Source organism: Herpailurus yagouaroundi, unplaced genomic scaffold (genome assembly GCF_014898765.1).
Source record: "Herpailurus yagouaroundi ecotype Mexico unplaced genomic scaffold, PumYag 142, whole genome shotgun sequence".
Taxonomy (NCBI): Eukaryota; Metazoa; Chordata; class Mammalia; order Carnivora; family Felidae; genus Herpailurus; species Herpailurus yagouaroundi.
The window spans coordinates 40,226,720-40,249,167 of record NW_024412397.1 but is presented as its reverse complement, the minus strand read 5'-3'; the positions used below and the strand labels follow the sequence as shown (position 1 = coordinate 40,249,167).

General features: G+C 35.1%; 1 protein-coding gene across 1 annotated transcript in view; it reads right to left on the bottom strand.

Annotated features, from left to right (window-relative positions):
* Positions 1-22,448, bottom strand: part of CCDC178 (coiled-coil domain containing 178) — a 435,616-nt gene that overhangs the window by 133,645 nt on the left and 279,523 nt on the right. The window contains exon 18 of the mRNA XM_040478494.1: positions 3,982-4,131. Coding sequence (XP_040334428.1) covers positions 3,982-4,131 — 150 coding nt within the window. The remainder of the gene's footprint in view (positions 1-3,981; positions 4,132-22,448) is intronic.

The window sequence follows — 22,448 nt, the reverse complement described above, 5'->3', positions numbered from 1 at the left end:
GACTATTTGAATGTAAGTTAAGACAGCTGTGTCCTAGGCCAGCTTTTCTTCTAATTAAGTGTATATGTGGTAAATCACTGAGCCACTGTGGCCCTACGGTTCCTCACTTGTGAAGTAATCTTTTATTTTACTTTCTATTTTTTTTAAATGTTTATTTATTTTTGAAAGAGAGAGGGAGAGAGAGAGCGTGAGCAAGCTCCATGTGAGTGGGGGAGGGGCAAAGAGAGAAGGAGAAAGAGAATTCCAAGCAGGCTTCAGGCACCATCCGCGCAGAGCCCAATGCAGTGCCGGAACTCACGAACCACGAGATCATGACTTGAGCTGAAGTCGGACACTTAACCCACTGAGCCACTCAGGAGCCACTATTTTTTATTTTTTTATTGTGTGGCGCCCCTGTGTTTTATTTTTTATTTTTTAGTGTGTATGTGTATGTGTGTGAAACTATCTTTTAAACAATTGGGTAACATTTGTAAAGGCATATCCAGTTCAAAATTTTTACAATTTTAGAATTGCAAAAATTATCGCTAATCCCTGTGAAAATTAAATAATTTATAATAAATAAGTAGTTCTTTCCCCATGAGAAAATCATTGTTGAAAACACAGCTTCAGTGAGATAAAATTACAAAAACAATTACTGAATCAAATAGTCTGTTTCAGATGGACACTGGTGGCATAATGCATGACCGATGTGGCTTTTACATGCTTTACAGAGCCTGATGAGACATATGTAGGATTGTTTAATAATGACACATTACAGAGGTATGCCACAGTTATGAAATGGGTTGGATTTCTGAAAATCCTGTTTGATTCCTATCTCAGTTAACTGTTCCTTTCACTCAGGTGACGCTGTGACACACTCAATCTCAGCCCCTTATCTTAAACTGGAGATGACTATAACACCAATAATGACAAAAACTTTAGAGGATTACTGATGGACATTACAGAGACAATGTGTGCAAACTGGATGGTACGGATACCAAGTCCCTCTAAGTGCCAGTTAAGTGCCGACTGATTCTCCAATGATTTGTATTCCCTTAGTCTGAGAGTCCTGAGAACTGGAGCAGGCAAAGGTGAGGCTTCACAAGTGGTTCACAAAAGAATTAAAAATATTTTTTAGCCAGTTTTGAAAGGGATCGTGTTCTCAGCCAACAGAACACATCAACATTGGCTTGCTTGCTTTTAGCTTACCTTTCTTGGCAGACTTGAAGAATTGGAGATGGCAATGAAAACAAACGTGATTTTACCAATCTATTCATGGGTTTAAATATTTTGAAATAGCTTGAAAATATTTTTGAAATCTTTTAATGAAAATGATGAACATGTCTATTTTTACACAGAAGTGCAACCTGTTTTTCAGATATTTTTCTTTTATTCCCCTTTAGTGTTATTTTAAATTTTGAGATCTTTAGATTGGATTCTATTCTATCGTTACCCATGAACAGGGAAGATAAGAATTTTGCATATTTTTGTTTGTTTCTGATTTTTAAAGGGGGAAATATTCATCACTGCAAAATTCTGAAGTACAGGAAAGTATCAAGAAGCATGCACAAAGGAAGTAGACATAATTTTATCACCAAGAGTAACACTAGAACATTCTAACACTTGAAGGTTGTAAATAAAATTGTGTTAAGGAAGGGGACATCATTACTTTTTGTATTTAATTTGTTTTGCTTCTCCATTAAGCTTTGCTACTTTTAGCCTAATATACAAAGTATGAAAATGTATAATTTGTGTAGAGAGAATAATACTCCTTAAGAAGCACAAGCATCAAAATACAATTTACCATGCCAAAAGGAATATATGTCTAGAAGCCATAAAGTTATTCTAAAAACAGGAAAATAATACACAAAATTCCTTAAAGTGAGATCCATTTTACATGACAAGAAAATTCAACAAGGGAATGAGAGGCTGAATGGTTTTTTTGCATACCCAAAACTAAACTGGTCAAAGGACTAAAACCTATAATATATATATGCAGGAAATGCTGCAATATCAAAGAAGGGAACTAAAATATTAAGGGTTTTTTTTTTCAGTTTTGATGGCCAAATTCCATCCCGTAAGCAGTGCATTAGACGCTAATGACATACGATTTCTCACTGACAGATTTAACAGCATCAATAAGGCCTCTCTGTCCATTGCAGCAAATTGATCCTACATGACACTGACAAGGGCAGCCTGCACTTAATGACCTCCATCGCTGAAGGATGGAAATGAAAAATGATTGGAAGTACAAATAAATCTTTGAAAGTTTCCCTGAAACAGGTGTGCTAAAAGTGATTCGTTTGAGGGATCATCACAAATATAAACTCAATCTCCTAGCATACCTCACTGTCTGTTCATACCAGGGTCTCACTCCTTGGATCCTGAATCACAATTTGCTTTAATTCCAACATGAAGACGATTTTATTCTTACTATGGAAGTAGTGTGTTAGGGACTCTCTTAAAGGCCTGGTTTCTTCACTATTTTTGCAGTATCTATTGGTCATTTTCCACCAAAGGATTCTAAATAAACTGATAACAAGTATACATAAAATTTATTTTTGTTTCCCTTCTGGTTAGAAAAGGAAAAGGAAATACAATATATCCATTGATTATTTTCTCTTCCTCAATTATCAGGAACAAATAGAACATGTTTAGCCTCAATAACAACGTCAAATGCATGAAGTGATTGGACAAATGTTCCACTAAAGTCCTTTCTTTCAATCCGGCACATGGTTTGAGGACACCAAGCTTTTGGCATATAGTTGTACTATCAATTTGTTCACAAACACATTTATTTCTTAATCTGCCTTCATCGTGCTACTAATTTTTAAGAGAAAAATACACACACACTCTCTCTCTCTCTCTCTCTCTCTCTCTCTCTCTCTCTCAATATATTCAGAAGCTTTAACTCTCAGGAGAGCAGATAGATGGCAAACATAAGCAGCATACCAGATGAATGCAATAGTTACTTATAGTTGCATAGTATCTCTTTATTTTCAAAAATAACTATGGATGTCTCCTTCTTATTACTTATCAGTTTTCCTCTGAGGTAAATCTTATTTCACAGACGAGAAAACTGAGGCCAGAAAGGATACATAACTTGCCAAGATCACTGAGCTAGTAACTGGTAGAAATGCACTCAAATCCTGGCCTCTGTCTTTCCAATATTCCACCATACGGAGGGATAAATACAGCACTGGAATTTTAAACTACTAATTTACAGTAGAGTAATATGGGTGATGACTGTACGAGAAAGGATTCATTAGCAGCCTACCGGTTCTTATGACTAGGTGCATTGTTAAAAAAACAAGCATACCTCCAAATTTTGAAATCTAAATTCTGGGAAGATACAGAAATTCAAGGGAAATAATTGTTTTTGTCAATGAGTATCTGGAGAAGAATACAGAGGAAGTGGCTGTATCTTAACACTCGAAGTGGAGCTTTTTCTTTCCTCTTCCATTTGCGGAGTATTGTGTATTTTACTTTTCTATTTTTATTATTACAGAATCTTTTACAAAATATGTGAGAATTTCTAGTGATTTCCACTAAACACAGAGGGTCATATACTCTCTAAGTTTATAATTAATACCCCTATTTATTAAGAAAATAGAAACAAACATTTGGAGCCCATACATCATGAAGAGGATTTTGAGGCATATCGTGGAAACTCACCTATATTTAGAATTGAAATTTGAAATCTATGATAATATATTTAAATCTTTAACTACAAAAACTTGGTATTCCAGGTCATAATAGAACGAATTAGTATGAAATGGTGGATGAGAAACTAAGTTTTTTCATTTCTCAAATATCCATTCAAAATTTCATTTCAAAGTTGATAAAAATATTCACCAAAAATTTACAAGGAGGGAATATGCCATTTGGTGGCATACAAAGGACCACCGTCGGTCATATAAAAGCCCATGACTGACCGCTTGTTACTTTCTGCAGCACGCATGTCAAATAAATCATTATTAGGAAAAAAATATGAAAACCTACCTGTTTCTTAGCTTGAATTGAAGCATCAAGTGATAACTGTCTATCATATAGATTGAAATAATTGTCCTTTTCTGTTAAGAAAGTAGTCTGTAATTCCTGATATTCTTGAGCTAAACGCAAATTTTCTTCGAGTGAATCATCTTGTATTTTCTAGAAGATAAATAAATATATATATATTTAATTAAAGTCCTTTCAATTTCCTTGAATTTTTTCAACATCATTTGAATCATCTACAAAGATTATATTATATATTGTAGAAAAATATTAAAGTTAAAAAGGTGCTTCCTCTGATACCAACATCCTCCTTGGACTTAATAATTTTCTTTCTTGACGTACCTGGTTTCTTTCTTTCTTTCCTTTTTTTTTTTTTTTTTTTTTTTGAACACTGATTTACCAGAGTCTGTCTGATTTTTGTTCTCCCTCTTTCCCACACTTCCCTCCATAATGCTTTGGGAAGGATCAGTCCTGAGATGCTCTTCCCGGCGTCCTAGAGGTTTTCTTCCAGTTTCCTATCCCCTTTTCCTTTCCCCAGTGCTCAAATAGGTAGAACACCCTTGGAAGCTTAGAATCCCATTTTCAAGAGGTTCAGAGTGGTGGCACTCACTGAAAATAGAGAATTAAAGAGTGAAGACAAAGACAAGGAACTCAATATTTAGAAGCACAATGGGAGAGCCATTATTTGCTCCTAGTATACTTTAGCTATATTAAAGGTTAAATCTGTGAGCACCTGAGGACCTTATAGTATCCCCTCATGACTAAAGAAATATATGTTAAATCTAATACAAACCCCTTAGAATATAACTTTGGTAATATTACCAATTGGCAAACTAGGAGCTACCTATCATTTTAAATGAGATGTATGAATTCAAGTTCAGTTGTTGATTCTTTTTACATTTCTAGCACATATAATTTTCTCTGGTGCTTCAAAAAATGTGGAATTTATCAACAGCCTTTAATATTTTCAAACTTGTTAATCTAGTAATTCATTTTATGTAAATTTATTTAAGCAAAAGCCTTATTCATTACAACAATTTTTACAGTAGCAAAAAGTTTCAAAACACATAAATGTAAATTAATCATGATGACGATAATGATGATTAAATAACTAGATACAAAAACAACCATTGTGAAGCAATTAAAAATGTTTCTTTGGGAAAACTGCCATCACATCAAACCTTTAGTATAAGTTGTTAAAAAATATACTGCGGTATGAGAATGTGCATAGATGAAATGTAATTCAGCAGAAAATTGCCTGTACAAATATTTCTGTATTTGCACAGCTAAAGATTTATTAAGGTCAACAAACATATTTCTCATGAAAGCCTTGTATCCATATTGATCTCTAATGATGAATAGTATGCCACAGCTGTTCTTCAAAAAGCCAAAATGATGAACTGAGAACCATTTTAAATGTCCTTGTCCTAATTCTGGCACGGCAATTTCAAACTTTAGAAACTTTAATCTAATAAACTTATCTGAAATCACATAGAATTATCTTTTGGTAGGAGGACCAAGTATCCAGGAATCTTTTACTTTGATGGGGATGCTTTTGGGAAAAAAATGGTTACAGTTCTTTCTGATATGGTAACAACTTATTAAAATATAAGCCTCAAGTGATGACGATGGATCATTGACCAATATTCTACTGAAAGTGGGAAGACGAACCATGTTGAGTGTTTTTGTTTGTTTGGTTTAGCATAAACACAACCCTGATATCTGAAGTATTCTACTTCTCACATTTCTTTCAAGCCCTAGATAGCTCTTATAAATAAACCTTGCATTAGAGAGGAGTGCTACAAAAGTTGTGGGATTTGCACTGAACATATTAAATGGCACTTTATTGAGGATATATTTGGTACTTCATGCCTTGCTAAACTGTGTAATATGCAGTTTACTTTCAATTTCTGTATGATACCAGTTCTTACTGCTTTATATGCCTTAATTAGATACCAATAAATCAAATTGTACAGTTACGTTGATGAATCTTCAAAAAACTGTTACATCAGTCATGATATTTTACATGATCATTTCTCAGTAATGAATTTACAGAAGTATTTGCCAATGTACTACCTATTCCTGATGGTCAGTGACCTTCACATGTGCAATGAAGTTTCAGGTTTTTAAAAATTTTAAATAATGATATTCTACTGACACTTTTTGAAAATGTTTTTTTTTTTGTTCCACCTTACAACTGTGGGTCCACCTTACAACTTTGACTTGTTTAATTTTAACCAATATTATCAATACATGTGAATTAAACAAAGAGGAAATGATACCAGTGGACATATGTCCGAGGGAAATAATGCAACCACTACTGGCATTGACAAGCTTATAATTGGTTAGCGGTAGAAGATATTTAATAAGGGCACAAAAGTTGGGGGTCAGCAATGTAATAAAAAGTGAGAAGAAAGCAGAAACTAATAAGAGAAGTAAGATGACACACATACTTTTAAATTCAAATCCAGCTGAATCTTACCTATAGAATCTTTCTACTTAAGGTCTTGGCTAAATGTGAACTTGAAAAACAATGTGTTCCTAAAGCCATTAAAGAAAAACGTGATTACAATTGGTGCATGTTAAAATAATTGTGCTCTGAGTTTACAGTGTTACTTCATTCATTCATTCATTCATTCATTCATTTTCATTAATTACCTATTCAAAACTTCGAATTTAATTACTACTATGTGATAAGTTCTGGGATATAATGGTGAACCATAAGAATTTGTGGTCTTGTGTGAAGGATTTATACTACAAATCACACAAATATATAATTAGAACACAGAACTTGTATTGCTTGGTACACCGCTTGAGAGGTGAAGATTTGAAAGAAGTCTATAAAGAGCACTCGCACAACATTTTTTGTAATGAACATTATTCTAAGGACACACTACATTGTCCAGCCTCAGCAAGAGTTTTTTCTCTGGGTCCATCATTGATGTTCACAAGGTATGTGAACCCTTTGAGACTGTACACAGCGTTTTTCTGGGATTACCTAATTACACCATGATTCCCAAAGTATTGAGAGACCATAGTTTCTGTCAGCAAAAATGCTGAATATTGAAGGAGATTGAGACCCCAAGGCATGCAAATAGTAGTTCTCCATATTCTTTTTCACTTGAACTTTCTTACTCGTTAAGACATGGATTTCATATTCAACGTTTGCTCCATTCTCTCCATTTTTAGTTTATTTTTCTCACCCTTCCCCTTGTCTTTCCCTCTCATAGTAGGCAACTAAGGAGTAGGGAATTATAATTGGAGAACCGAGTTCTCTTTGCAGAAAACTATAGATCATCTATTTTAATGTTTCACCCTGTGATACAAAGACAATGACTTAGAAATAGGGCTGAACTTGAATGTTAATTTATAAATTCCACACACAATGGAAAGAACTGAGACAATAGCAATCATCTCAGTTGTTACATTATTATCCGCATTTTACAGACAGGAAAACAAAGGCAAGAAAAGTCAGGTAATGCAAACTGTATTTTCCCAAAAAAGGCCACAGAAATATTTCATTCTCACAAGTTGTTCCAGAACCCTGTTACTTCCTATCAAGAAGCATAGTCTATTTATCTTTCCCTTGAACCTGGCTAGACTTGTGTTTTCACCAGCTGATAAAGTATGGTGGAAAGGATGCTATGTGACTTTCCAGGCTAGTTTATTAAAAAAGCTAGTTTTAAAGAGGCCAGTTTATTTCAAACACACACACACACACACACACACACACACACACACACACACACACAGCTTCTGCCTGGACCTCTGGACCTCTTCTGGGGGACATTCATCCCTGGAACCAGACACCATATTGTAAGGAATTGAGACCACATGGAGAAATATGTGTAGGTGTTCCAGCAAACAACACTAGCTCAGGTGTCAGAAAACAGTATCCATCATTAGTAAATGAGTCATTTGAAGATGATTCCAATTCCTAGTTTCTAAGTCATCCAGCTGCTAGTTCAGAAAGTGAGACATGAGACAAGCAGGCTCTGCTATGTCCTGTCCAAATTTCTGACACACAGAATTGTGAGTCATCATGTTTGGGGGTATCTATTATGCAACCGTGGCAACTGAAACATCAGGTATCTTGTGCAAGATTTCACACATAGTAAGCGGAGGACTTGGGTTTTGTATCCAGGCAGATTGGCTCCAGATTGCGTACTCTTCACCATCCAATATATTTCCTTTGTAAACATGAGCCAGCACTCAACACTATTCAGTGCTGTCTTTATAAAAGCTAATGATGTTAAAGAATCAAAACAAGTAACAGAATCACCTTGTTCTAAGCCTACTTCCACCGAGTAACTGTCTTTTTATAATCTAACTAACACATAGCTTGTTGACATAGATAAAATGGACTGCTGAAGGAAATTAGAACTTGGTCCCCTTGGAAGATACCTTTTTATTGTAATATGGGTGTGTGGGTTACATATCATCAGTCTCTTGTCTTTTGTTTTTTTGTTTTTGTTTTTGTTTTTCATTTACCCACATGATTCCATATTCTAGGATTTGATTAGACCTGATGCATCCACTGACAAGACCAAAAGCCCAAGTGCACAGACTTTTACAGCTGAGGCCAGCACAATTCTGGATTATGGCTGATGTAGCAGAGTAATGCTGCATTGAGTCCTATGGAGGTCCTGCCATAGACACTTATCCTAGAGAGAAAGTCTAAATACATTTGAGTTTTTTTTTTAATTAAGATGGATTAATCACAAAAGAGATTATACAACTTGTATTATAAGAAAGAAACTTGATCCAAATATTCTAGAAAGATGGTTATGGTTTAAGGTACTTGCACTGTACATGTATGTGTAAAAGACCTACATAGCTATTTACAAATACTTTAATGTTATTAAAATAGTCCTAGTGTCTATATCTACATTTAGAGTAATGTGTAGTTTATACCCTCAGTTACTCTTAATATGGGCATTTGGATCCAGTTTGTCAGGCAGAGGGGCTAAATCCTTCTTTCAGTCATGTATTGTAAGAGACTTGTCATCTTTTGACCCAGGTCTAATTCTAAATGTCCCATCCTGATATGATTATGTGTGGCTACCTCCAATGATCTTTTCCGATGATCTGTCTGTCATCTCCTGATTCTTGGCTATTAATAGCTTACTCCTCACTTGTTTGCAGCCTGCTGGGGCTTTGCTGGCTGTTAGTGCCGGCAGTATCCGTGTTGGCACACAGATTGTATCACACTCGCTGTGGTCTCATGGCTGGAAAGGATCGACTTCCTGCCAGAACCCCCAGAAAACACAAGTTGTATTGTGGTATTTATCGATCAATTTACTCCAGAGTGTCCTCATGCCTAGCTTTTCATTCATTTACTTACTTGTCCATTCAACCATTTGTTTAGCAAACCCGTAGTAAGTTTATTCTCTGGATCCAGCTTCACAACTACCCCAAGGATTAATGAGAATAGAATGTGACCCCTTTTCACCAGGGATTAGAGGGTAGAGTCAGAGGAGGCAGAAAGGCAAACACATCTATTGGAAGTGTTTCTTGGAGTACCTGGAATTGATTCTACCAGGTGGAATTCATTCCACTAGATGGGGGAGTAGGCCAGAAAAGACTTCACAGGAAAAATAATCAGTGATCTGAGTCTTAGAGCAGTCTTTTATTTGGCAGGGATCAAAACTTTTCCTGCTACATGAGGTCAATATATATTTGAGCAAAGTTGGATGAGTCAGTCCAGAGGAATGGTTTTATAGTCCCTTTAGGTCTATTAGATTGTTGTTACCTATGACTTGTGAGTAAGGCTTTCATAGATTGTGTTAAATGTTCTGTTATCTCTAGGCTTTAACATATTACTATGCAAACAATGAAATATACCCGCATATTTAGAATCCCACCGATGCAGAGCATCATAAATAATGCTCCGTTCCAAGCACCAACGTTTCAGTAGCATATGACCTTGCACATATGCTCTTGCACAAAACCATTGATAGCGTACTATTAAATCCCCACACATGCCTTTGGCACATATCTGCCAGTTTAGGGCACTGGATTGGTAGTTTTGCATGCAGTGACACTTTGATATTATTAAATTAGGCAATAGAACTGATACTGATTCATGGAATGTGCAGGGGATGGACTTTAGAATAAAGGAGATCTAGAGGCTTGAAGTCTCTTTGTGAACACTGTCACTTCAAAAGCATTCCCTTCAATTCATGGGAATTAACGTGGTGAACATAAATGCTGAAAATACATGCCGATTCTGTTACAATGTAACAGACATGGAGAAAGCATATACTCTATTAGTTACATCACCTACTACGTGCATAGAAGCATTATTGTATTGCTGTTCCCTTAAAATCTATACACCAATTACTACAGAAAATGAGAGTTCTCCCCAGTGTTTCCAAGAAGCAAGTCTGTAAGAATGATATGTGTCGATACCCTGAAGCCTCAAAGGAGCAAATAACTGTTTTAACTCTCCCAGGACCCACTTCCTTGTCTGTGCTGCCATGGAAACCAGTCTCTTGTCCAACAGGAGTTCTCTGATAATTAGTCTTGAACATTCTTGATTTTTAAATGAACAAATCAGTCCTCTGCATCAAGGTTGTTACATGCCTCAAACTGTACACATTATCCTGTTTGACAAAATACTCTCTATTCACTAATTTATTCAGAAATGCTTACCAAGCAACTGGTATATGCGCTCTGAGGGACACTATGAGAGGTCAAATAAAACCTGCCCCTGACAGAGTCCAGGGGAATACTTTTTTAGCCACCCCACCTTACTACCCACATATATGACTACATACAAGATTGCTTATCTTAGCTTCTTGATGGGGTTACAAATGTAGCTACTGTTGATTTACTCTAAGTTTACCAATGGATACTATAACATTGCCTCTTAGAATTCAGAAGTATCCATTGAGTATCTATTAATACTCTGTATTAACCCTGTTTGTTCCTTATTATTTTTAGATGCTATTCATTATACACATTTGATGCAGAATTATTGATACTAGCCTGAAAAAAATACACAATTTCAGGGCTGAAGAAACTTGCAATCAGATAAGGGAATTGAGGCATTCACAAAGCTAACTACATCAGAATACATTATACATGAAGAAGGATAAAAGACATATCCAAATAATGATAGTAGTTCTATGAGAGATCAGTTCCAGTGAAAGTCATGAGCAAAGTTCCAAGGAAGAGTCATTTTTTAAAACAGATTCTGAAAATATTTCATACACAGGGCCCTGTATGTATTTTCAGCAGAGAAAACTCTGTCCTAGAAACACAAATGCTCATTAAATATTAAAAGCCCATGATTAATGTGAGTGTATGTTAAAAAATGTAACATTCACCTCCATGTTGACTGTAGCGTTTCTCCTATAACTACTCAGCGGCTTTAAGAAATGCTATACAAATGCCACTTACATTTGTTAGTGAATTTCTAATCTGACCAGCTGTCTTCCATGTAATCGTATGCCCCTCAAGTATCTAATATAACTGAGTAAAAAAAAAATATGTAATAAGAAAAAGACTAGATAGATGATAGGTATTAAGGAGTACACATGTTATGATGAGCACTGGGTGTTATATATAAGTGATGAATCACTGAATTTTACTCCTGAAACCAATATTGCACTGTACGTTAAGTAAGTAGAATTTAAATAAAAATTAAAGAAAAGAAAAGAAAAAGAGTAAAAGTTGGTGTCACATAATCTATATACCCCAATGAATTTTTCCAAGTTAAAATACATGATTTAAATAATTACACTACATATACGTCCTCTGTAATTGATAATCCACAGTAGTAATAATTCCTGTAAGTCTATTTATAACTTATTATATAAACTTGAAATTTTAACCTTGAATATATACTTGAGTTTAATGTGTCCTCTAATATTAAGATTGTTAAACAGAAACATATTTGCATAAAACTTCCTTGTTAAATATTTCTATGCATTTTCATAAATTAATTTCATAATTTATATTTCAATTTGTCACTATTTAAAAATATATAAAGTCTGCTACTCTTGTCACCATATCATGTGAAAGACTGAACAATTTCCTCTTCATATGCACCTACTGATTTGAATAGTTTAAGATTTAGAAAGGTTTCCTATTTACTCACATTTTAATGATATACATTTCTACTTCACTGGTGGAAAAGGCTGATCAGTCACAGAAAGGTCAGTTAACACTAAATAGACCCTTTCTTTATGTAATTACAAAGAATAATATCTTTGTGCTGATGGCATTGCACATGGAGTGGGTGATGCAGAGAATTAATGTGCTGCCTTGTTGGCCCATGGGATAGAGATTCCAATACAATAACCACAACTTATTCTAATTATGCAGCTTTTAAAAGGTCATCAGCAAAAAGAGTTAAGGAATTATCAACTAACTTTATCATAAAGTAATAATGCACTACGTAAATGCAGAAACTGTAAGAGCAGTATCTAGACATTTTATTACAAATGAAAGACTGATCTAAGACGTTCAAATACATACGTTATAGCATAAATGAAGTAAACTCCATTAAAAATGAAAATATCTGATATTTTATAACCTCCTATTGATATCATCAAGTAACCTGATCTCACCTTATGTTTGTAGAAAATGTTTAATTTTGAAAATGTTTATGCCAATGTCATTGTCACATCCATGCTATACCAGGATTTGAATATTTCTTTTAAAAATTGATTTATTATCAAATAATGCATGCTGATTAAATTACATGCAAATAATAGAGAGGTACATGAAGTAGAAAATCAAAGCCCCTCTTCACAACTACAGCCATTTTTATACTGCAAACAGACAGTATTAACAATGCGTTGCAAGTCTTTAAAGAACAAAAACTTTTAAAACATGCTTACATTGTCAATGAGGAAATGGGGGCTAGGAAAATCAATTTCTTATTTGAGGTCACACAGGAAGAGAACAGCATTAAGGCTAGAATACAATCTGATTTCAGCCTAATACCTTTTCTGGGACTACATCACTTCCTAGTCTTGAATGTGAATTATAGGGCCTTTAAGATTCCAGATTGATATGTGTGAATGCTCTCATTTTGAAATATAGAAATATATTTCAGCTCTATAGAAATATATAAGTATTTCAAAAATAAACTGGATGCTCACAGAGAAAAGAGTTTTGGAAATTAAAAATACATATACATATGCTTCAGTGTCTCAGTGTCTTTTCCTTGGGAACGTGGGGACAGAAAACATTAGGCTCATTTTCAGAGGTGCCAAGTATGAAAAGTACAATAAATCATTAGCACTCTAGTAAAATATCTTTATGGATAGAATTATTACTAATGCTTTTTCTCTTTTACTTCTCTCAGTTAGATATGCAATTAGATATTCCCCTTACTGATAAATAAAAGATCATGAGCATCTCTAATCACCCGATGTTGTTATTCATATTAGGGCACTGTCCAAACCTTAGTGATGTATCTCAAGTAGAAATAAGATTAATTTTTTAAATGTTTATTTATTTTTGAGAGAGAGACAGAGAGGGCAGGGGAGGGGCAGGGAGAGAGGGAGACACAGAATCCGAAGTAGGCTCCAGGCTCTGAGCTGTCATTACAGAGCCCAATGTGGGGCTCGAACCCATGAACTGTGAGATCATGACCTGAACCGAAGTGAGATGCTCAACCGACTGAGCCACCCAGGAACCCCTCAGGTAGAAATAAGATTAAAGGCAATTTTCTATAGATACTCATCCTGAGACACATCATATCTACTCCCCCAAATAACTTAATCCCAGTATGGAAAAAAATCACTTTCTAAAACAGGTCTCAGCAAACTACGGCTCTCCAGCCAAATCTAGCCCACTGCCTGTGTTTGTAAATCAATGTTAGTGGAACACTATCACTTCATTCATTTACATACTGTCTATGATTGCTTTTGTTCTGTGGTGGAAGAATAGAGTAATTGCAACAGAGACTGAGTGGACTGCAAAGCCTAAAATATTCACTATCTTTTCCCTTATACAAAAAGTTTATTGACCCTGGCTCTGACCCTTAATTAATATACTCGTATCATGCAAGACAAAGTTTCAATTTAGATCTCTCATTCAAGATCTATTTTGGCTGTACATATACCTGCCCAAAGAGAAAGACTGCTGAAAAGCATTTGCTCTATATTTTTCCAACAGAGGTACATACTAAGGAGACATAGCCCATTAATAATTCAAAAATGTCTCCAAGTCCTTTAAAATAATGACATGGTTGTGAGCTCTTAAAGCACTCTCAAAATGGACACAATAACTTTGCACAGAGTTGTCAGAGCTGTTAAGATACCATAAATAATGCCTGAATGTATCTACTCCACACCTTCTTCAATTAAATGTGGTTCGTGTAGGTCCTGAATTATAGGAAGCTAGAGTCTGTTCATTTTTCTACTGCAATTTCTGATTTGGGGGTCCATAATTAACGTTATGTTGGTAAGTTAACGTTTAATTTTGCAGGTGACATAGATGTCCATTCATTTGCAGAATGGCTAAGTAAAATGTGGTGGTCACCTACCCTGAAAGACATAAAGTGATAAGAAGAGATGCACCAGCTATATATTATAGCAACACAGAATGATTTTAAAATATAGTATTGAGTGGACAAGATAGAAACAGAATGATAAATATTGCATAATTCAGCACATGAAGAAAAGTACCGATGAGACTTGGAAAGATACAATAACTAGGAATTAAACGTATGGGGAGGCAAACTAAACTCAAATGGGAAGATATGTAGATTCCATATAGTCATCAATGATAAAGTTCTCCCTTAAAATGATTAAATGGATGGGTTCCTAGATCTTACACATTTTCCAGGGTTTTAATGAAAACCCTTGAAATTTGTCAAACATCAAACAACTATAGAGGAACATCTCTACAACATTAGGTTCCCCATGGCCACAACCCTAAGATTTATTCCGCATATCAACAAGGCATGGTCAGGGCAAATGAGAGCCTAAAGAAATCTGTCATTATAATTATTTACTAAATTCATGGTTATTTCCCTCTATGTCTTATTGTCTCTTCTCATTTTTGCTCTTCTTCAACTTATTTCTTTTTTTTCCCTCTTCTCTCTTTTCTTCCTTTTGCTTCATCCTTGTTATGTTTGTCAAACATGAGTTCATTCAACTAAACTTCCCTTATTATCATGGTTCTCCTGATGATACTAACTTCCCTTCCCATCATTTCTCAAACTATTGTTCTTTCCAAGTCACCTTTTCCTACATTATGGCATAGAAATAGAAGCGTCTCAAAGAATGAAAAACATTTTGGATATAATGAGTGGCCCATGTATTTTTCCTCACAGTATAGGTCACTTCATGGAAATCCAATACCATGAAAGAAGGATGAGATGTATATTGCACAATTCACTTGATGTTGGCCAGATACTAATTTGGATAGTGGTGGTAAAAAAAAAAAAAAAAATGAATGAATGAAACTGAAAATGTTTGGTCTATCTGGTCAGGCTGATTAGAGACATTTTATGTTTCTTTTTTTAAATTTTTTTTTCAACATTTATTTATTTTTTGGGACAGAGAGAGACAGAGCATGAACAGGGGAGGGGCAGAGAGAGAGAGGGAGACACAGAATCGGAAACAGTCTCCAGGCTCTGAGCCATCAGCCCAGAGCCCGACACGGGGCTCGAACTCACGGACCGCGAGATCGCGACCTGGCTGAAGTCGGACGCTTAACCGACTGCGCCACCCAGGCGCCCCTTTGTTTCTTTATCAATACGCCATGCCAGCCTACTAGAAAGGCAAAAGAGTGCTAATATAATAAGTTTGTTGAAGTAAGTAAAGTACATAAAAGCCTGGATTGTTCTGCAAGCATCCTGCAAGATGAGCAAACATTTCTAATAAAAACTTTAACTTGATAAATGAGCGACGTCTTGCAATGCAAGTAGTACGGGACACTGAATGCCATGTGATCACAACTGAGCCAATGGTTTCTCTCTCTCTCTCTTGCTCTGAGATTGTGAGTGATTGTCTCCCATGCTCAGATGCTCAGTCTTAGGCTGCAGTGTTTGGCAGAAGTCAGTAACTTTTCAGAACATTGGAAGGTGCCCACAACTGGCACTAGTGTATTTTTTGTCACTTCAAAAAATGGACAGTCCTTTGCTTTTCCATACAAGAGTAAGCTTAGGAATGCTTTGCTTCATTCTAAGTCATGCTTCCTGCAGAAATAGACCCCTTCCTTTGATGCCTTATTGCCAGTTACATTAAATACAATATATGGCAAGAGTTTATTATTAATACTGGAGTAGAGTCAACATCCGTGTGAGCACATATAATGGCTCCCATGTAGAAAAAGGTTGAAAAGAAAGGTGGTAAGAAGAAGGAGATGATTATGGTGGAAGTTAAGAAGGAAATCATCAAGAAGTATGAGCAAGGTATGCGAGTGGCCAAAACTGCAAGATTTTATAAGAAGTCTATGTCTGCATCTCATCTGCAGAGGAGGACAAAAAGGTGGAGGAATCCCTCACTTCAAATGAGATTAGGGAGATGTGTAGAATGTGGGGAAACAGTGCAAAATTTTGTAGAAAAGCACCACCCGAATAAGGCTGTAGCAGTGCGAGCTATGAATCTGTTTCAAGACAACGCAATGTCACATTTCCGCAAAACCCTCAAAAGGAAGCAAAAGAGTCATGGGATAGTTTCCTTATTAAGTTGCGTGAAAAGAAAAAGATTCCATTGAGCCAATAGAAAGCAGTGATTCTGTTAGTGATAGTGAAAGTCATCCTACATAATAACCCTCCTCTCTCGTTTCCCTCACAGCAGCCACGAGGGTTCTCAAAGGTAAGTGCAGGTTAATTTAATTTTTCTTTATATTCTGTATTTTATTATTTTATTACATTACATTATTTTAATCATTTTATATGAATATTTTTGGGTTGTGGAATGAATCATCAGAGTTTCCATTATTTGTTATGGAGAAATTCGCTGTGATGTATATCAAAGTGCTTTGGATTACAAGCATGTTTCTGGAACAAATAACATTCACAAACCAAGGTTTTATGATATATGACAAATAAAGTGTATGACAAAATATTTTTATACAGAGATTATATGTTTAATCTATTTAAAGCTGTGAAGAAAAGGGTGCCTGGGTGGCTCAGTGGGTTAAGGGTCCGACATCAGCCCAAGTCATGATCTCTTCATGCGTTTGAGCCCTGCGCTGGGCTCTCTGCTGTCAGCACAGAGCCTGCTTTGGATCCTCTGTCCCCCCCTCTCTCTGCCCCTCCTCTGCTCTCTCTCTTTCTCTCAAAAATAAATAAATATTAAAAAAATAAAGATATGAAGAAAGCCAAAGAATGAATAACATGTAGAACAAGCTGAAATCTTAGGAGGGATGCATGACACAAAAGCAATAAACTTGGCATTTATAATGTTATTCTGAAATAATTCCTAATTCATTGATAGTAAATACTGTATTATGTATTGATACATAGTGAAAGGTGTAAAGATTAGCATTTTTAATTTTTCTCGGAAAACTGGTACTGGGTAATGCACAGTCAGTACTGTAATACTGTACTATGTTTATATCTGTCACTGTAATCACCATTATTTAGTATAGTTAATATCTCTATATTAATTTCCTCACTTCTGTGAACTTTTCGTGCCTTATTGGTTTTCTTGCCCCAGTACATAGTAGTCTCTCAGTAAACATTATTGAATGAATCAACAGGTGAATGAAGCTACATAATACTCCTGCCTTGTTGACACAGGACAGAAGAAATGGGTGGGTTTAAATTTAATAATTTTTACTTCCATTAAAGTATCTACTTGTGTCAAAAGTTCTTAAATAAGTGGACTTTCAGAGTATTACAGTTGAATGGCATTTTAGGGACTTTTTTGGTTTTCATTCTGTAGAGAAACATTTCACAATTCGTTTTTACAACATAAAAACATAAAAATTTATCCATTTACATTTTGACTGAGAAAAATAATAAGGTTTCCAGTTCTTTAAATCCTAGTTTGCAAAAGCATTTTAGTGTATAATCTCTCTGTGTTATATTCCAGTTTACTTGTAGGTTTTCCTTGGAAGACTAACAGAAATATAAACTACCTGCTTTGCTGCCTTTATACACTTTGCTAAGCTGTGTTCTCACAACTCGGGAGATTAAAATAAAAAAAAAAAAAGTAAGACAGCTTCACAAGAAATAACTATAAGTTGATTTTTAAAAATTATAGAGGATCTTCATGGTTGCAGATGGATATGAGTGCTTTAAAAGAAAACTTAAAGTAGTAAATAAGAATACAATAGCAGCATTCAAATTACTTATCCCAAAGATTTTTGAACAAAGCAGTAATAAATTTCCCATGTATTTCAATGACTTAATTATGGACAAGTACAGTATTTTTTAAATTGAAACAACACTTTATATACTGCTCTCTCTTCAGATAAGAAAGGCAATGCTACTCGGTTTCACAATGTTCATCCTTTCTTTGTCCCAGTTCCCAAGTGCCACTCTTACCCCCTATACCCTTGCCAACGTCAGACCAATTTTCCTCCATCATAAATGTTTTTTTCTCTCAATTTTTCCTGAAAGAAAGAAAGAAAGAAAGAAAGAAAGAAAGAAAGAAAAGAAAAGAAAAGAAAAGAAAGACGGGAGGGAGGGAGGGAGGGAGGGAGGGAGGGAGGGAGGAAGGGCGGGCAAGCCTCCAGGAATGAAATGTTACATTCACTTAAATCTTCAGTGTCGACCAGTTTTTACCTTTCTTTGATCTTGGAGCAATCATTCGTCTGAGGATAGCCCTCATGTGGAAATCTATTTGTTCATATGTAGCTAGGTGCTGAAACCTGGACTCCCCCAAATGAAGAAATCATGAGTTTGAATTTGAATAAAATGACATTCATAGAAGCTATCTGAAGTCTGCGCAGGCTATCCATTCTTCCAGGCATCTGTGATCAAGTCAGCCCCTCAGAAGGGATGGATTACTATTAGAGCTATCATTTTGGGAAAGAATGAATATGCTACTGTTCATGGCAAAAGAGACTTTGCAAATATGATTTGATGGCACAGAACTTGAGCCGAAGAGACGATTCTGGATTATCTAGATGAGACAATCTAATCACATAAATTCTTAAAACTGGAGAATTTTTCCTGGTGGAAGTTCAGAGGATGTGAAGGAAGACACAGGAAAAATTTAAAGTGAGAGCAAGACTTGAGACCCATCATCTCCTTTTCCCCATTTGAAGACGGAAGGAGGCTACACGTCAAGGAATGCAAACAGCCTCTGGAAGGTAGAAATGACCCTCTGCCTGGCCAGAAAGAAAACAGGGACCCAGTTCCCACAACCACAAGAAACTGAATTCTGCCAACAATTTGAAAAAGATGCTTCCCTGGAGCCTCCAGAGAACACAGCCCTGCCAATACCTTGATTTTAACCCGGTGAGACTCACTTAAGACTTCTAACATTCAGAGGTGTGAGATAAGAACTTAACGTTATTTTAAGCTTCTAGGTTCACACTAATTTCTTATGGCAGCAATATAAAATTACCACGGTGACTCAGGTATTGTGTTAGGTACTAGATTTATAAAAGTTAATAGTATATTGCACAGAAACTAACAGTTTAAAGATGGAGAGTCAAGCATTGAAGCTTCTTTGCAACAAGTTCATTAATAAATGAATTTTTAAAACTATTAAATAATTCATTTACTTTGTATAAAACATTTGATTTCTGTCAGTATGTGAAGTAACTTATAACACGTCAATATCCACTGAAAAATCAATTCTAATGTGAGATAAGATATGCCATGAGCTCCCAACTAAATTTCTGCGTATGTTAACTGTACCAGATGTATTAAACCATCATCTCTATTTTGAAATACATTTATTCATTCACTTGACAATTTATTGATTATATTTTAAAGGCCTATTATTAAAATAGTGAAAAAATTTGATAGTTACATGCTTCTCTATAATGATTAAATATAAACTTAAGTATATTATGAATGTCCTATTCTGTTAAGTACAAAACTTTCCTAGTTAATAACTTTTAAACGAGTAACTCGTCTGCTGTTAGCTGATCATGCAAGTGATTTTGAAAAAAAATGTTCACTTTGAAAAATTCTATTTGAATTAGCAGGAATTCAACTGACCAAAAAAAAAAAAAAAAAAAAAAAAAAAAGCTCTTCTGTTAGAGACATTATTTGTGTGAGATAAATTAGCAAAACACAGAACAAAACACAGCAAATAAAACAACACATCTCTGCCTGTTACCAAGTTCTTTTTTCTTTTTTCCTTCTTAAAGCTGTTCTGGTTCTATTTCTGCACAATTATTTCTGAGCTGTCAGTCGGTGTGGTAATGGCACAGTAATGTTTGTTCTTCATGACAGTGGCCGCCGGGTCCTGCTTGCCTCCTCTTTTCACATCAGAGGCAGTCACTACAAGATTCACGTATGGCGACTGATTCAACACCAACCACTGGAACTTCTGATAGGCTAATAAATTGTTGGATGGATAATTTTTTAAGCTTATTACAAATATAAATAGATTGCTGGATTTCTGAGATAATTACACAGCTTTACATCTATATACATAATACAAGGAGAATAAGCTTATCAAAATTGCTAAAACATCTGAATGGCAAAATATGTTTAAAGAAATATTGCTCTATTTGTTTAAATCTGGAATATACATTCAACACTCACCTTAATTCTATTTGATTGAAAAATGCAAAATTTTCGTAATTAGTATATATCCTTTGTAAAATGGTAGCAAATGTGTTTTCTGTTCATTAAAGTCTGTATTAATTCCGTTCGTTTTAAATTTTTTATTAAGGTGCAATTTACATACATGGTTATGAGTTGATAGTTCTTTATAAATGAACACCCTACATAACCAGCACCTAGACGAGAATATAGAAAAAATAACCATCACCTCAGAAGCTTCCCTCATTGTCCACTCTAAGTTAACACCAAACCGCATACAAGTTTTGCTTATTTTCAATCTTCAGATAATTACAATCCCACACTATATATACCCCTGAGTCTGGCATCTTTTGCATAATATTAATTCATTTAGATTCATCCATATTTTTTGTGTGCAACACTTCATTCATTATATTGCCATATATCATTCCACTGTATGAATAAACTACAATTTATTCATTCCACTGTTAATGAATTTTTGTGGGGGAGCTATTATGAATAAAGCTGTTATTAACATTTTATATAAAATGTTAACATATTTTGGTGCACATATGCACTAATTCTTGACATCTAGAAGTGAAATCATATATTCAATATGTTCAACTCTGGTTGACAGTATCAGCATTTAAAAAAATTTTTTTTTAACGTTTTATTTATTGAGACAGGGAGAGACAGAGCATGAACGAGGGAGGGTCAGAGAGAGAGGGAGACACAGAATCTGAAACAGGATCCAGGTTCTGAGCAGTCAGCACAGAGCCCGACGCCAGGCTCGAACTCACGGACAGTGAGATCGTGACCTGAGCCCAAGTCAGACGCTTAACCGACTGAGCCACCCAGATGCCCCAGTACCAACATTTTTTAAATGGCTGTACCAATTTACCTTCCCAACGGAGGTATTTGAGAGTTCCTGTTCCTCTACATTCTTACCTATATTTTTAAATTTTAGCCATTTAAATAAGTATTTAGAGACAAGTCAAGGTGGTTTTAACTTGCATTTCTATGATTATTATATTGTTGCCTTTTCATATGTTTATTGCCCATTTGTATAGCCCTCTTTGTGAAGTGGATTTTTCAAGTCTTATGCCATTTTTTTTCTTAATTAGGCTGCCTGCCTTTATTGTTTTGTTAGGGGTTCCTCATTTATTATGGATGACAGAACTTGGCTGGATATGTGTATCCTAAGTATTTTTCCCTAAGCTATGGCTTATTTTTTCATCCTTTAATGGGGTCTTGATCAATGGAAGTTCTTAATTTTAAAAGAGGACAGTTTATGAACTCTTTCTTTCATGGTTGGTACTTGCATCTTATTTAAAACATCTCTGTCAATTCCAGAATAAATCGGGTGTTCTCATACATTCTTCTCTAAAAGCTTTGTATTCCTTTCGCAATTACATCTATAATACAATGGAACTGATTTCTATATATGTTGTAAATAGAAGATCAAGATTATTTTTTAGTATAGATATCCAATCACTGACGTATCATTTTTTGACTTAGTACCAAGTATTTTCCAATACATTCTCTTATCCTATTCCAAGAGGACATGTTTATATTCTGGGTCTGTTTCTGGAACCTGTATTCTACCATATTGTTCTTTTACCTTTGCACCAATAGGACACTTTCTTCTAGTGTGGCCTTATAGTAAATCTGGATACCTCGTAGTGTAAGCCTTTAACTTTGTCCTTCTTCAAGTTCATCTTCATCACACTATACATTCAGAATATTCATGCATCAATTTCCAAAAATTCACCTAATTTTTTAATTTTGGTTCCATTGTAAATTAACTTGGGAAGAACTCACATTCTTAAAATTTGAAATTTCTAATTCA